The sequence below is a fragment of the Nuphar pumila genome, chromosome 12 (genome assembly GCF_984573655.1).
Source record: "Nuphar pumila chromosome 12, dmNupPumi1.hap1.1, whole genome shotgun sequence".
Lineage (NCBI taxonomy): Eukaryota > Viridiplantae > Streptophyta > Magnoliopsida > Nymphaeales > Nymphaeaceae > Nuphar > Nuphar pumila.
The window spans coordinates 85,843,225-85,860,977 of record NC_143260.1 but is presented as its reverse complement, the minus strand read 5'-3'; the positions used below and the strand labels follow the sequence as shown (position 1 = coordinate 85,860,977).

The 17,753-nt window shown below is 36.5% G+C and overlaps 1 protein-coding gene across 1 annotated transcript; it reads left to right on the top strand.

Annotated features, from left to right (window-relative positions):
* The first annotated feature begins 1,532 nt into the window (after positions 1-1,532).
* Positions 1,533-17,753, top strand: LOC149821121 (uncharacterized). The gene is made up of 3 exons (XM_089981904.1): positions 1,533-1,644; positions 5,047-5,702; positions 17,692-17,753. Exons 1-2 carry the CDS (start codon positions 1,533-1,535, stop codon positions 5,688-5,690), a joined length of 756 nt encoding a protein of 251 aa, XP_089838030.1. The 3' UTR covers positions 5,691-5,702; positions 17,692-17,753.

Sequence of the window (17,753 nt, the reverse complement as noted above, 5' to 3'; positions counted from 1 at the left end):
TCATCTAACTATCCTTAATGTCAATATTGAATATTCATAAAACAATGAAATAATGCTTTAATCATGCTATAACTTAATGCTTATGCCCATAGACCAAAGAAAAAATCAATATCCATATAAAAAAAATTGATAAACCGATGAAATAAAACCTTAAAATGGTCACCAATTTATTGAATCGGTTCTCAAACCTTATGAATCGATGATAAAACCTCTGAACTGGTGACATAATCCCTTGAACCGGTCTCAAAACACAAAGAATCGATCAAAAGGACCCCTCAACCAGTCCAAAAAATGGATAAACCGGTCCCCAAAATGGATGAACTGGTCAAATAATCCTCAAACCAGTCCCAAAAATGGATAAACCAGTCAAATGACTCCCAAAACGATCCCAACACTGGATAAATCAGTCAAAACAAGCTCTGAATCAGTTCAGAATTCACTGAACCGGGTCTGTAACCGTCTGAACTGGTCTCTGTTACAGTGAACTGGTCTCAGTTGTCTGAGAACCGGTTCTAGAGATACCCAAATCGGTTCAGAAACAAGGCGAACCGACTGAGACGGTTCGGGCACTGTTATAGACCATTCAGATCTGGTTCTGTCTGGCTGACGGATCCAGAACTGTATAATATGGTTTTAACCAGATTCTGGATCTGCCATTGAAAGAATCGAGTCCGGCTTGGATCCATTATCTGAGAGCCAGATCCGATCCAAAATGACTTTTATGGATCAAAACGAGTAATATGGATAAAATCCAGTTATGGACCCGATCTGGACCCAAATCACTGCGGGTCATGGATTCTTACAAAACTGGGTCCCCACCTGAATCCTGGATCCGATCCAGATAGCTTTACGGATCGGTTCGGGTGGAGTGGGTTCGGATCCAAACTTAGACCCAACCCGAATCAGTTTAAAAGAACCCAAATCGCGAAATAGAGTTTTCAAAAACCCTATTTCGCCTCTTCTCGTTTTCTCCCTTGATGTTGGTCGCCGTCGTCGGCTCTGGTGGTCCGGCAATCAGATGATCGCCGGCGACCCCGACGGCAAGGAGGTGGTAACCACCACCGTCAGTGGCCCAATGGTCACCTGCTTTCGACGGTGGGGCGACAACAACCGCGACCGGCCCGCTGCAAAGGTTCGGCGACTCGACAGTCGTCGACGACCGCCTCGACGTCTCTATAGTGCCTTGACGGAGAAAAGAAGGAAGGAACAACCGGCATCACCAGAGAGAAAGGCGGCAGATCGTCGGCCTGGACCCATCCGGAGGCATTGCCCCCTTTCAGCCCTTAAAAATCGACCCTGTCAAGGTCGACAAAAAAGGGGAAGAAAAAAGGGATTGTCGGGTAGCTTTCAGCTGGCGATCTTGCCAAAAAAATTTCCGGTATGACGAGCATAGGCGCAACGGCTAAGGCGTGGGCCCATAACCCAATGTTGGGATCGACGGCCTGCGTACAAAGACAACAAACAACAAATGCAAAAAAACAAACATGCAATTGCAGGGTATACCTGAGGCCGCCATCAGAGAGCTGTGTTCGATGGCTGGCAGTGGTTGGAGCAGGGGAAAGCTGCAGGTGGTGGCTGGTGCAGGAGAAAGCTTCACTCCTCAGTCGGACTGCTGCCCTCCACGAGCGCAGGCTACTAAACCCAGTTAGTGAGTAGGATCAACGTTCCCTCTGAATGGGAAAAACACTGGATGGAAAGGGAAGGATTACTATCCTCTCTCTTTCCTATTTTTTCCTTTGATTTTCTGTATTTCTCTATATTTGGGGTCGCCCATGATACCCCCTTTAAAGGCACAAAAAATGAACGTTTTGCATAACCGTTCCCCCCTGTCTGCACATGTATACCAGAAGGAACACCTTTTGTGGGAGGTCACGGGTAACTGCCACTCACGGTGGCTTATCCCAACAATTAAACCATGTCGTGAATTGAGCAGGGTTTGTTGCTGCTCCTTGCCGGTGCTGTATGAAAGATATGAAGATCAAGTTGATAGGTTTGTTTACAGTGCATTGGGAGAGCTTCAGCGCAATTACAAGAAGTTGGATGTAGGTGTTCTGAGCAAAATACCCAAAGGGAATCTGAAACCAAACAAATTTGATTGAATTATCTTTTCATGTGATCTTATTTTTGCATGTGATGGTGAGTTTTTAGAACTGCACCATATTTAAATGGAAAGCTGGATTTGTGGTTCCTCTGCTAAACATGCAACAGGGCCAGATCATGCATGTTTATCGAGATGTTTCACGTTTCCCTCGTGAGGCAATCTCTAAATGACAGTTTGGGTCGGCATCATAGAAGCTCTTCCCAAAAGAGGTGTTCATATTAGATTGTGAGAGGTTTTGATTAATGCCATCAATATCTTTCTTTTTTTTCCTTTTTTAGGCCCAGTTGGTCACAGTGTCCGCAGTTATTTCTGTATACAGAATATAAGAAGCCATTTTGATTGTAGATTGACTTCTTTTTACCCTCATGTTCGAGTATTTGAGTGGCATTAGTATTTAACGGAGCCTAAGGGCTAAATTCTTTTTTCTTTGTAAGGTTGTAAAATTCATTTTTAAAAGAAAGCTTAATTGCTCTGTTATTTAAAATTATAGTAAGAGGTAATCTAATTCATGTACTATTTATCTGAAATTTGATTAAAAAAAAATCCATATCCTTTACAAATAAAATGGACAGTATGCCACTTGAATGATGCAACCAGAACACTTTGAGCAAGCTTTGGCTTTTTTGCCTTTAGTCTTCCAGTCATTATAGCAGGAACATTCTCAATTGTGGCCAAATATTTGACAACAAGTTGGCACTTCTTGCAGCACATGATGATGCAGTAGAACACATGGCTTTTTCAGGTGATGTGTTTTCGAGCATCTAGTGACATCCACTCACTAGAGCTTGCCAAATAACTTGCAAGATTACACATTGCTAAAACGTTTATCTTGGCAACAAAACCCTAATGCTTCTCTCCAGGGTGCAATACCCATAGTGGCCCACTGCTTTCTACATGTAAGCAGTTCCCTTATGTACAAGGATGCAGTAGATATGCTCAATGAAGCAGATGGCCTAGAAAAGATTTGAAGATGCAGTAGATATGCTCAATGAAGCTGATGGCCTAGAAAAGAGTAGAAGTTCACGTAGCCAACAGCAATAACCATTGTTTCTCTTTCCGCTCCAGTGTAACTTATCATTTTGCAATTATCAGCCATATTGTCATTGGAAATTAAATTTCTGAAAGAATGTATAGACGAGGATGTTTGTTCCCTTAATGCCATTAATGAAGAGGCTCATGAATTCCTCCCTATCAACCATCTCTTTTTCTATTAAAAGTGGTGTAAGTTTGTGAAGAATGTCTAAATGGGTCCACGAGCTCCCTGACCTATGATCAACAACATCAGCAGTTGCCATAGAGTAGTCCTGGGAAAACATCTGCACTTCCAACAAACAAAAACCAAAGTGTTTTATGGTATCTTATCCAACCGAAAATGTGCATAGCATAAATTCCTCCCAATGCCCTAAAATAAAATCCAAATCCAAATCAATAATTAAATGTTGGCATAATCATACAAAACCTATCATACATTTTCAGAAGCTCTGGTTCAACATCATTTTCAAAAATACATATCCAGAACCTGCAAGCAGTGGTTCAACATCATTTTTATACAGTACATATGGTTCAACGTCATTTTTCAGAATACAGCAGATGTTGGCATAATCATACATTTTCGCTGTGGCAAAAAAAATCTTAGTTCGATGATAATTCCTTTTAGTTGTGGGAAAAAGTGACAAATAGGATTGAAAGGTTACTATTTCAACTTGTCACCTGATGGGTATCATGGGAGGAAACAAAGAAGAAAGCCAACTGTAGGTATTTATCCGATGGTAGTAAATGTCGATGCCACTGGTTTAGTAGGCAAGCTGACAAAAGCAAGTGTATTGGGTGAATACTTGACCTGTGTACATGCAAACCTCCAACCAAATGTATGGTAGATTATCGATATGGAAAAGCAGCATGAGTATGACGTGCATAGACATAAAATGCAGATTGCAAGAAAATGGTTGCTAAGATTATCTTGCTACTCCAATTTCATGAAGGATAAGAACAGATGAGAGAAAGTGAGAAAGCATGTGTAGAGGTTCCACTTCAAAGCTTCAATTGCTGGTTGATATGGCATCATAGGCATAAATTGCCATGTTACTTTTATGAGATTCATAACAACCATCATCTCAATCTTCCTTTTAAGAAAAGGTCTGGAATTGTTCACTGATATTGAAATCATCTATCTTACAGGCACTTGTATAGGCTCGTTACGTTATTTACATCTGTTTTATTGCAGACTCAATTCCCTTGTCTAGTGAAAGAACAGTTTTCTTTTGGTGATTCTACTGCTGCAATATCAAGTTTTTTTGCAAAAGCCTATTGTAAAGGTCTAGATTGTTTGTTGACAAGCATTATAAACATAGACCTTGGCTTCGTGAGGTTGCAGGGTTCATCATTTAATTTATCTGTCATACTGGGGAAAACTAATTTCTTTAAAAAAAAAACTGTTGAAATGTCAACATCTTTGCATTTTCAAAAAATGTTGAAAGGCTAATGTTATTTCTTTTCTCTTCCTCTCTGAGCTACTTGAAATCATACATGGGCATCAGTTTCATGGATCTGTTATCATTTTATCTAAGTATTTATCACAAAAATGCTGATTGCCCTGCCACACGCAGCAAAAAGCAAGCATTTTAAGAAAAAAACACCTCTACTAGCCATTGCTATTCCACACCCTTTATGCAATGTTATGCAGCAGAACACCATTAGAGAACTTGATTCGTATTGATGTTTTCCCAATTTTCTTTCATGCAGACTCCCAACCATCTCCCTACTAAGGTTCTATCATTTACCTTCTTGAAAGTCTTCTTCTCCCTGACCTCATAACGCTCTTGGTTTAGCTCGCATAGCCATGAATCAGGTCAAACAACGGGTTGCTGATGGCAATCCCACCACCCCCAAAAACCATCAAATGGCTGAAGTAGGTGTTCGACGAATGATTCTCTGATGGTCCCCAGATGTAGAACATCTCTCTGTGCTCATACTTTGCCAGAACCCTAACCAAATTATCCGGATTGAAGATCGTATCGTCGTCCCCGAACACGAACCATCTGACTCCGGGCAACCCGAGCCAGAAGCTCTCCTTGACAATCCGCGAGATCCTCAGACCAGAAGGGTGGCCTGTCAGATTTGTGTAGCTCAACCTGGAGATGTCCTCCGAGACCTTAAACAGCAGCAAACCCTCATCGGAGGAGAGTTCCTCCTCCAGCCAGACGTGGCAGATCATCTCGCCGGGCCGCCACACCGCCTCACGAACTCCTTCCTCTTGCTCAACAGCTGCGCGGTGCCGGCGATCCCGAACATGATGTGCCTCAACGAGAGCTGCTCCTCCGCCTTCCCGCCAACGCCACCAGGGGCGGCGGTCAGCCCGAAGGGCCCGACGGCAGAGGATCAGCTCCGTCGCCGGAGCTCTAGTCAGGATGCCAGGGGAAGAAGCGAGGGCTGCCCTCCCATTGCTTCAGTTGGTGCTATCAGTGTTGCCGGTTGCCGCCACCGGATAAGACGGTGGAGAACCAGTGGCGAGGAGGAGGTCAAGGGAGACGGCGGCGGTTCGCTCGTTGCAGGGAAGGAGAGGGAGAGCGGGGGAGGGATTCACAAATGAGGTCGTGGCCGGGTATGAAAGGGCCTTTTTCCTGGCCATTAGATCTTATTTGGATTCAAGGGTAAAAAACGTTATGTTAGCGTTATATATATATATATTTATAAAAAGGTACTTGATGGGTTTTTCTTTCAGTGTTTTTTTTTAATTCTCATCCTGTAAATGTGTTGGGCATAGTCGATCATGTATTTTCGATGAAAAAAAATGATATTTAAAGTCTCAAAAATTTATAAAGATTTTACACAGTTGATTTTTCAAACCTTGTAAAAACTGACCCATGTGTTGAAATCGAGCTAATCCCTAAAATCACGTCTATATGATCTAAATTTAAAAATAAATAAATAAAAACTAAAAAAACCCATCAAGCAAAGCACTTACATTCTACTCTCTTTATATATACATAGTATAGCCTAGATGCCTAATGATACATGCTTAATGGGTTTTTTCAAGTTTTATTATTTTATTTTTAAATTTTGACTGTACAAATGTGAACTACTGTTTTATAAGGATAAGCTCTTGAAGTATTCGATTGGACATATGGGTGAGTTTTTATAGGATTCCAGAAAACAACAATACAAAATCTTTGTAAATTTTCAAAGCTCCAAATGTCAAATTTTCATAAAAAACACATGATCCAAGTATGAATTCCTCATAAATTGACCATGCCCTTGATGGGGTCGAAACAACAAAATTCCGAAACAGCAAAAAACCCTATTAAGCACATATCATTAAGCACCTACGCTATACTATATATATTATATAGAGTAATGGGCAGGTGCTAAATGAGTTTTTCAGGGTTTTTTTGTTTTACTTTTAAATTCTGATCGCACATATATGATGTATGTACTTGATTTTATATGAGGTGCTAAATGATACATGTTAAATGAGTTTTTTAGGGTTTTTTGTTTTATTTTTAAATTCTTGTCGCACAAATGTGATCTATGTACTTGATTTTATACGTATTAGCTCTTGAAGTGTTCTTTTCCCACACATGAGTGAGTTTTTATAAGGTTAAAAAAAAATCAATGGTCCAAAATCTTTGTAAAATTTTTAGGCTCCAAATATTATTTTTGCATAAAAAACACATGTGTGGATTCCTGGTAAATCGACCATGCCCAACACATTTATGTGGTCAAAACAGCAAAAAAAATATCAAAAGGGTAGAAAAACCCATTTAGCAGCACCTACTCACATATATATATATATATATATATATATATATATATATATATATATATATATATATATATATATATATATATATATATATATATATATATATATATAAATAAACGCTTTTTATGCTAATGCCATGACTACCGAGCTTGGATAAGGGTTTTCAGGTTGTTTTTAAAAAATCTGACCCTACAACGGCATGATCTATTTACAAGAAAATCACACTTGGATCATGTTTTTTGAGAAATTTTTTTATTTCTAAGCATTAAATATTTTTTAAAATGGGAAGTCTTTGATTTTTGAATCTTATGAAAACCTAACTTGGTGTTGGAACCGGACGATCCAAAAGCTGATTACCATAAAATCAAGCATGTAGATCACATTTGTATGGTCAGATTTAAAAAAAAATAGAAACAAAATTCCAAAGCTCAGTAGGCACAAACAAGCATTAGGCACCTACACATCACTATATATATAACCCACCCATACCAAATAGGTTTATTTTAGAATATGAACTTAGGAATGTGTTATGCATGATCGATTTAATTGACTCTTAGATCATGCATTTTGGATGAAAAATGGTTTTTGAAGCATCAAAAGTTAAAATTTTTGTATAGATAGCTGATTTTGAAACCTTATAAAAACCTATCCATGCATTGAAATTAGAGATGACACTGAACTGAGGCGGGGACGGGGGACAAGGTCTCCACCCCCTACCCATCTCAAAATCCTACCTTCCATTCTTGCACATGTTTTGATTTTAACCTCCATCATCGTTTCATGTCCTCCATCCCTGGTCCAAACGGGGAAAGGCCCTGTTTTCCCTTGGTACACTGCCATCTCTAAAGAAGGATCGGGGATGGGCAGGGGCAGGGCAAGGCGAGGATCGAGGATGGGGCAGGATGAGTGAAAGCGTAACTCCACCCCTGCCTTCATCTCTACACAGGTTTTGATGTTAACCTCCATCCTCGTTTTATGTCCTCCACCCTTGGTCCAAACAGAGCGAGGTGGGGTGGGGCCTCATTTCCCCAATCCACTGCTATCCATAATCGAAATCAAATGATCCAAGACCCGATTTTTATGAAAACAAGTATCTAGAACACATCTGTAAGTTTAGAATTTAAAAAAAACAAACATTAAAAAAAAAATACCATCTATTATGGGTCGGGCATGGATGGCATTGGGTAGCTTCCCATTTTCTTATATATATATATATATATATATATATATATATATATATATATATATATATATATATATATATATATATATATATATAGAGAGAGAGAGAGAGAGAGAGTAATGGGTTGGTACTAAATGAAATATGCTAAATGATGCGTGTTAAATGGGTTTTCAAGATTTTTTTTTTTAAATTTTGACCATACAAATGTGATCTATGTACTTGATTTTATAGGGATCAGTTCTTCAAGTGTTCGATTCTGACACATGAGTGGGTTTTTATAAGGTTCAAAAAATCAACGGTAAAAAATCTTTGTAAATTTTCAAAGCTCCAAATATTATTTTCTTTATCTAAACACATGCTGCAGGTGTGGATTCCTTATAAATCGACCATGCCCAACACATTTATGGGGTTGAAACTGCGGAAAAAATTACTGAAAGAGCAAAAAACCCCATTTAACACATCATTTAGCATATTTCATTTAGCACCTACACATTACTCATATATATAATAAAAATAAATTTCTAAAATTATGTAGGTTCGATTTAAGATTTCATTTTCTTGATCAGACAAAACCCTACCCCAATTCAGTTATTAGTTATACATGCGGGTTTAGATGACACTAACTTGACAGCCCTAACTGTAGTGTGAGGGGTCCATGCCTGCTAGGTGGGCACACTGATCTTACGTCTAGCCCAGGCATGGCCCAAGCCACACGTGTTCTACACTAGGATTCTCATTGAGGAATTGAAGGACCTTCCCCATCTTGAGAGCCTGATGAAGGTTCTCTCACACTACAGGCAACTGGCATTGTTCCAAAGTCTCGTTTCTTCTCATTTTGTGACTTTGTAAGGTTGAGGATAACTTAGTTTAGGTTGTCAATTCGAGATGTCCCTCAATGGGGATCGCGGCATAAGAGGTTTATGACTCTTGGTTTTTTTTTTTTTGGTTTTAGGATGAGCCATACCTCCCCCTACCATGCCAAAGAGATCCATTGGGTCTTCTTTAGACTTTGATAGAGACTCGGATTGCATCAGTCCTCCTTTGTTATGAGGTTATAAGGAAAATGACTTTGAAGCTGCAAATTCAAATCCCAGAGAAATATCAATCTTAATCAGGCTCAAGGTGGATGGACTTTGAACTTCTGAAAAAGGAAAGGTCTGTATTGTCTCCTAAACAATTGAAGGAGTAATTAGAGAGATGAAGCTAGGTTGAGAAGATTCACTAGTGGGGGTGGTGAGACTCGGTCCTAGGGATAGGCTACTAGATTCCAATTCTTGGTGAGGCACAATAACACTAGAGTCTGTTAGAACATGTTCATGTGGTTGGGATGTGCACGGAAGGGGGTTTTGTTAGAGGGAAGGCCTTAAGGTGAGATGGGTAGCTGATGAAGGAAAAATTGGGTAAGAGGGCTTGTTCCTTGTGAGGTTGACTAGCAGGGATACCTAGATTACTTGGTATAGAGATTCTTACACTATTGGGAGATTGTTTTGCTTGTAAGGCATTACAAATGATCGGTCAGAACTTGAGAAGTGGCTTTTGACTTTGGTTTACCTGTTCGACGAGCAACCTTGACCCTCGTCCACCCGTTCTCTACATTTGGAGACTCATTTGCTTAGAAGGGCATGCGTGTTGAGAGTGGTGGATTGAGCCACATAAGGTGTAATGTTGGATTCACTCCTTGTAGATAATTTCTTGAGAGGACCTTCCTTTCTCAATTAGCACCTCAATCAATGGAGTGGGCAAAATTCTAAGTGTGTGTATGGGTGTCCACTCCCCTCAATAGGCTCCCACATGCTTGGCTAATTTGTAGAAGAATTTCTCATTCCATAGTTCTATAAACAAGTTAGGTAGCTTCATCCACAGTGGCACAATATGATTCTCATTCAGTTGTACCTCTATCCTGCAATATGTAAACCATATAGGGTCAAACAAAACATGTCTCAGTAGAGTGAAATATGCTAAGTTTGTAAAACAAAAATTTAAAGCAGAAATTTCAATAGAAATTTCATAGTTTAGCATTTGAAATTAATTGAAACAATTATACAAATAATCCTGCATGTTCAAAATTTACAAATTTAACAAGAGAGCATCAATTCATACATTTAAGAAATAAAATACATGAGCAGTTAATATGCATGACTTATCATATGCAGAAACTCTTCAATGCGGTTATATATTCTTATATTTAATTATATTTTCTTTCTTAAATGATGCATGCAATGCACAACTAATGTACATACATCTTAAATTATCACTTCTTATCTCTGCTGATATGACACAAGCTTATAGTTTCATATTAGAACTATGGCTCAGGACGTGTTTTACATACCAGGACGGGGTGATGAACGTTAATATGAGAGAGATTCCCAACACCTTTCAACCTGATGCATTAGTTTTTCTTATGAGTACCTTATATTCTCTACGCTGCAGTCTAATGCAGAGGTTTCTCTATAAAATCGTGGGAGAGGAGGAGCAACCCTTCGTACTCGAAACAGACTTACCACACGAAGTTTTGTACCACCTGCTACTCTCTGAGCAAGTATCTTGAGTTCTAATGTCACATGATTACTTGATTACATACTTATTTTTTTATGCAATACCAAAACTTTTGGCTACTTTACGGGCAATGGATGCATTCTTATAAAGCATTGAAAATTTCACTTAATCATACTTGTAGCATAAAATTGAACATATGCGTAAATAAAAATCTTATTCATTTTCATACTTCAACTAACACATATGCATGTTCATGGCCAATGAAATAAAGAATATGAATATGAGCATCCATTTCAGTGAAACATTCATATCATCATTATAACACAAGCATACTTGCAGTTAACACATATTTAGAATTTAAAATATAAACTTGCATTCATTGGACCCTTTGATCCTTGATCTTAATGTGAAGGCTTTATTAACTATTCAGGTCATAGGCATATTCATATAAGCTTTTGCATAAGATCAGACCTGCATACTTATTTACATATTGCATGATATTCAAAATGAATAAATTTACACAAAGATATGTGAATTATGCATAGGTCGACCATCAGTCTAAAGACCGGTCTTGATTTATGAAACTAATAACTTTGCCAGACTGTTACAGAGAACACAAAATTTTTTATGTTTAGTGAACAAAGATAATATTTTCACAGTATAAAGAAAATTTCATTAGCTTTTTGTAGCTGTAAACCGTTCATGAAAATTCTTCCGTATGAGGGAGTTATGAACGTTTTATTGTAGACATACTATATTTTGTTTCGACTGTTACAGGGTCATGCTCAAACAATGAACAAAGCCCAAAATTTCACAGTAGATACAAAATTTTGTTAGCTTTCCAACACAATAAATCGTTCATCAAAACTTCTATGGATGAGGGAGATACAAATGTTTTACTGGTTGGAGGTCAAGCCGAAAACCTGAAATTCTGGGTCTATGCATTCAGGTTGGACCAAACTGAGTGACCAAAATCTGTACACCCGTGATTTTTCTTGTTTATTTTAAATAAAAACTATAATAAAATACACAGGTAGATCTGACATATTCTATCTGAGATAAATTATATTTTTTCTCAGCCTTTTAGCCAGAAAATTATGCCCATCTCGCATATGCTTTATTTTCTCAAAAATTAATTCAGAAGAATACACAATAAATTAACTAAAATATGTAATATTCATGAAATAAAATTTAGAAAATCCACAAAATTTATAAAATATCTAAAAAATCATAATCTATCAAAAACCATCAAATCTTTTATGAATCCAACAACGAAATCCACTTTCTTTCTAAATTTACCGATTTCTTTTCTGAGAAACCCGATATTGCTAAAATCGCAATATCTTAAGATTTTGACCATAAAAATTCTTAAGTTTTTTACATCAGATCTACAATAACATATTATACAAATACAAATTGATACTTGTAAAAAAATTATGGTATAAATTGAATATTTATGAATTTTATAGATTTCTTTTCTGAGAAACTGGTTTTTATGAAAAACCCTATTTCAAAGAGGGTTTTCTTTTGGAGGAAAACATTCTTTTTTCATGGATATTTAGATATGAGTCAAACTCATGGTTAGAAGGGTCTGATCATGGTCTAAACTCATGAAAAGTTATTAAAATTTATGCCAAGAATTCCGTTCTTGAAAGAAAAGCATAAATCACCTACCTCTTATCGCAACAACATTTTTTATAGGATCCGACGATTCTTTTTGCACGATCTGATCGATCCATACCTTCTACCAGCTAGATAAGGGCCTTAGACATCCTCTATAATCACGTGAAGACCTTTCTTAAACCTAAGAAAGAAGAAGGAAAGCTCTAAGAGGCGTGGGAAAGAGAGGAAGAAAGAAGAGAAAACTAACCTTATTAATCATTCTCATGAGGACTTCTATTTATAGATGAACTTAGACAAGAGTCTCATCTTTAATATAAGAAGTTAATATTTATTAATTTATTTTATTAATAAAATAAGACAATAAATTATAATACCTAATTCAATAAATTTCAAAATTACTTAACCTAAAAACAGAAATTAAAGACTTTTTACCCTGTTTTGGGCTCTAGTGACAAGGTAACCTTTCGAGAGGCCTACAAACCCAAAGACTCATCAGAATTGGACGTTTAAATAGTCGATTTGATAGCCCTTGAAATGTAGGTCATTAAGGTGGTATTAGATTTAATCATACATATATAGATTGGCAAGAAAATTTAGTCGACATCGAAAAACGTTATTTTTTAACTTATAATTAGGCACGAACTTCGGTCACTGATAAAATGCTCAAATCAACACCAATTTGGGCATATAAATGATAGATTTCAATGCCCTTAAAATGAGGAACATTAAGGTCAACTTTTATTTAATAAATGAGTCACTGATTAGTTAAATTTTTTTTGTCCAAAACAATAATAACATTTTTTTAGAGCATCTAACTCTATGGGTCAAATCCAATGATATATGATTCAAGATATCCTGAGTTATATCTTATATAATCTATCCTTTAATTAATCTAAATATTATGGATTATATTCAACTTAATTGAGTTTGATTTAAATATCATTAGTTAAATCCATTGGCTAATTTATATTTTTAAGCTTCTTTCTTATAAAAAATATTATTTATTTATTAGAAATGCCCTAAAGAATCACATGTATGACTTTTGAACTAAATTTAAAATTATAGATTTAATTTTAAAAAAAATATAATTTATTATATTTTTTTCAACCTTAATTTAACACTCAATTAAGTCTTAATTTAGATTTGAATCAAACTCAAATCTCATTATAACATTTTAGACATATTTATTAAATTCAAATTCAAATTCAATTCCAAAATCTATAACCTAAAAATATACAAATCATTTACTTTCTTGTTTAGTCCACATATTTTAGCTTTTTCAATTATTCTTGAAATAATATTCATAACTTGAGACAAAGGTTCATGATTAATCGAAATCAAGCAAATCAAGAAAATCAAGCAAATCAAGAAAATCAAGAAAACCAAAAATTTCAAGAAAATCAAGAATTCATGATTATAGTCATGAATACACCAATAATTCATAATTTATTTATTTTAATTATCAAGAAAAAATCTCAGGTTTTACATGGACCCTATAGGGTTAGGGTATGATGATAAAAATTGAGGTTCGATTAGAGTCTGCCTCTGGTCTAAAGGGTCCTATTAGTATATGAGTTATATAGTTTGTGAAATTTCATATCAGACCCAAGTCCAAACAAAGTTTCCATTAAAAAACATTATTTTAGAGGGGCTATGGGCCAGATCTGGTTCAAGTATTTTTATAGGGTCCGCATGAGAATCAAACAAGAAATGTTTAGGCACGAATTGACAACCATATTTGAACTTGTATCAAAGTACCCAACCTATTCATTTAATGGGTGTAGTTTATTTCTTTCCTTAAATTTTTTTAGGGAGGGAGACTCGGGTTGGGTTCTAGGCATACCGCTTTTGTTCACACCATCGATGATGTTCTTCTTCTTATCCTCTCTTCCCCGTCTTCTTCCTCTCCTTCATTTTATGAGACTCTATGCCTTATCGCTCGTGTTTGCTAGAAGGGAAGGTGGATTATGGAGTGGATATTCGGATGTACAAGCAAAAGTAGGTAAGTTGTAATTTCTTAGTTTTTTTTCTTTTCTTTAGTTGCTTCTGGTTTTTGGGAGAGAAGTAATGCAACAACTGAGTCTTGGCTTTTTGGATGGGAAATTCATAGGGTTTCTAAATGAATGCAGTGGTTTTGTTAGATGTTGATTTTTTTTAGATTTATCCTTGGTTGATTCTAGTGAAATTGTGCTTGTCGTGCTTTTTTGAAGTGATTTCAGATCTCAAGCATCTCTTAATGGTATCTTTGTCTATTTCTCATATCCTTTTGAGTTAAAATAATTAATATAAGTTTATTGACATCTGAGGAGATGTATATAAATCAGTATGTAGAACACTGTCATCTACATATGTGACATTTTAGTATTCATGCATTTCCTTATGCCTCTTAACTTGTAAAGAAAGTTTATAAGTTCTCTACGGTTTCCTGATCATCTGGACATGATTGAGAACTCTATAATCATACTACATTAGTCTTAAGCACTTGCTGAGCGAAATAAAAAAATTATTGGAATTTAGCATTTACCTATAAAGTTGGATTATTTCCTAAATGTAATGCCACCAATTAGGATTAAACCCATTCAGTTCAGTTATAGGAAGTAGAGAGGGAAGGACCCCTCTCTCTCTCTCCTATTAAATGGGTAACGGGAAAGAGGAAGGGCCAAACCTTCTCAAATAATGAGAGTAACCCCACTCTCTCTCTCCCACACATGGATAGTGGGGAGAGAGGGGGAAGCTCCTCTTAAAGATGAGAGAAAATGGGAGAGGGGTAACACCCCTCACCCATGGCTATAAAAGCCATGGGCCCTCTTTCTCTCTCTCAATTTCATTTTCGTGAGAAAGAAAGAGGAATTGAGGGACTGAGATAGTGAGGGAAGAGGAGGAGAGGAGAAGAAGAAGAGGGCACGAGGAAAGCGTCACCATTGACAGAGTGAGGTAAGTCAATTTTCTTTCTCCCATATAAAAGAGAGAGAGAGGTGGGGATAGAGATCAAACCTATCCTTGACGCTCTCGTTGGAGAGGCATAGAAGGGATAGTTCCTCTGCCCTCACTGTCGGCAATTGCGTTGCCGACGGCCTGCTATTGCAAAAAAAAATGAAAGGTGGAGGGGGTAGACAATTGTCGGTGGTGCTGCCATGTTAATGGAAGGAGGCAAGGGGGTTGCTCTGCCTCAGTTGCAAACAACAGTATGGTTGCCAGAGGCTACAATAACAAAGAGGGGGGGGGGGGGGGGGGAGACAAAGTTTTTACTCACTATTTCAACCCAAAAAGAAAAAAAAAGAGACTGCATGGGTCTCGGGTTAACAACGGACCGACTCGATCGGTATTAACCCAGATTGACTCAGTCTGGGCGAGTTCGAGACTGAGTCAAAGCATGTCGGCCAACCGACTCGGTCTAGACCAAGCTAATCAAGTTAAAAAATAAATAAAAATAAAATAAATAAATAAATAAAGAATATATATACTAGACCGATTAGGTCTAGATGTACTCCAGACCGAGTCGGCCAAGCTTAAAAAAAACAAATAAAATAAAAATAATATATATATATATATATATATATATATATATATATATATATATATATATATATATATATATATATATATATATATATATATATGAATATATATTGAACAGGGTGAAACATGAGACTATGAAAGTTTCAGTTTCCAATACGAGTCAGATATGGGTTTGGATCTAAACTCAGATCGAATCTCTTCCACATACAGTAGATCCAAAACAAATTTGGATCCAGTTGAGTTGAATTCAAACCCAAACTCATTCCATCATTGACACCACACTTGTACCAAACCCATTATGAACAAGGTTTGAATCGATCATACTAGATCCTGTCGGGTTTATGTTTGAAAACTTAACTTACATTAGAGTAACATTAGATCTAGATCTGATACTCAATCAACAGATCCAGTTGAACTAAATCTGAACCAGAATGAGTGTGAACTAGGTGTAGTATACAGGAAATGCTGGACTTAGCCCAGAATGAGTCTGGGATAAAGTTCTATAAGTTCAAGGATAGTCAAAAAGTAAAAAGATCATTTTACCCTTGTTATGTTCGATTAGTAGATTAGGCATAACTTTTCACCTCGACATCAAATTCAAAGTGATTTTTAGATCCTTGGATTCTTTTTTTATAGTATGATCCATGGCAAGAGACATAATGACAAATTCTAAAAAAATAGAGTCAGAGTTTGGTATGAAAGTTAGGGGTATTTTTATAATTTTTATAAAGACGAGACTCTAAATGATGATATGGGATTTTATGTTAATTTCATATCATAATTTACTAGAAAACTAAGGTTATTCCTTAAATTTGGAATTTAAGCATTCTAGATAATTGAACATTTGCAAATTCCTCCTTAGTTAAATAAAATACATTATGATTAGTTTATGCATCTTGCAATGTGATTCCATGTGTTATAAATAAGATAATGTTATCATGTTTTGAATAGAATAATCGAGTAGCGTGCTTAAGAATCTATAATTTTGATGTTCAATATGATGCTTAAAAATGTTGACACATATTATATATTCTTTAACTTATGACATGATTTAGATTATGAATGTATCCTGTATGAAGAAAATCATGACATTAATGCATGTAAAATGTTGCTAAATGAAGATTTTTGTCTTTGAGAAATGAGAGTAGACTTTCAGAGTTTTAGAGTTTCAGGATAGGATTTGTCCTAAGAATGTCACACTTATGCCTTGGGAGGAACATTGTAATGTAATGAGTTGAGTCTATGACGGGTTGTTATCCTTAGAAATGTGACATGTGTCTATTAATATATGTTAAGAGTAGTTAGTGAAAATACCTCGATGGTTGTATAATGCACTAATGCCAAAAAATGAAAGTTGAAAGAATAATGTACAACAATACAGAGCATGATAATGAACTCTACTAGGCGAGACATGGTTTAAGACATTGGTTGAGGTATGTGCACCTCATTAGTACCTTCAAATTTGCTCAAAAATTCCTAGTTAATCATTAAGAGTTAAAAACATTGCCTAATAGAAACATGTAGGATGCAATATGAACCATAAACCTTGGGGGCAGGTATATCTCCCTGAACACCTTGAAGGCAGGTATAGCCTCTCAGGCTTTTCGGCTAGCTACCGATGAGCATTTTGAGGCTCATGCATTAAAGTTGATGAGCAAGCTGCAACGATTGTGAGTCTATAGTTTGGGTCAGTTAGAACTATGTTGTTATGAGTGGTTCATATGTCTGGCTAACATCATAGACTCTTAAGTTGTTTACATGGGTTGCTATGCTCAAGGAGGTTATTTCCAGAATAGCTGATTAGAGTAGAATTTAAATGTCTACTTTGAGAATGATGAAAGAAAAACAATAAAATGAGGTAAAATCCATAATTTACATGTGTTTAGTTAGCAAACTAAACTAAGATTAAGAGTTTAAATCTCACTACAATTGTAACGGTGATGTCTTATTTATAAATGTAAACTTATTGAGTTGTAGACTCACCCCTTCTCTTGGTTACAACTGTAGGTTGAAGGACTGCTGTCGACTGAAGAATTTGACCTTGGACTCAGACTCGGCTACTATCAGAC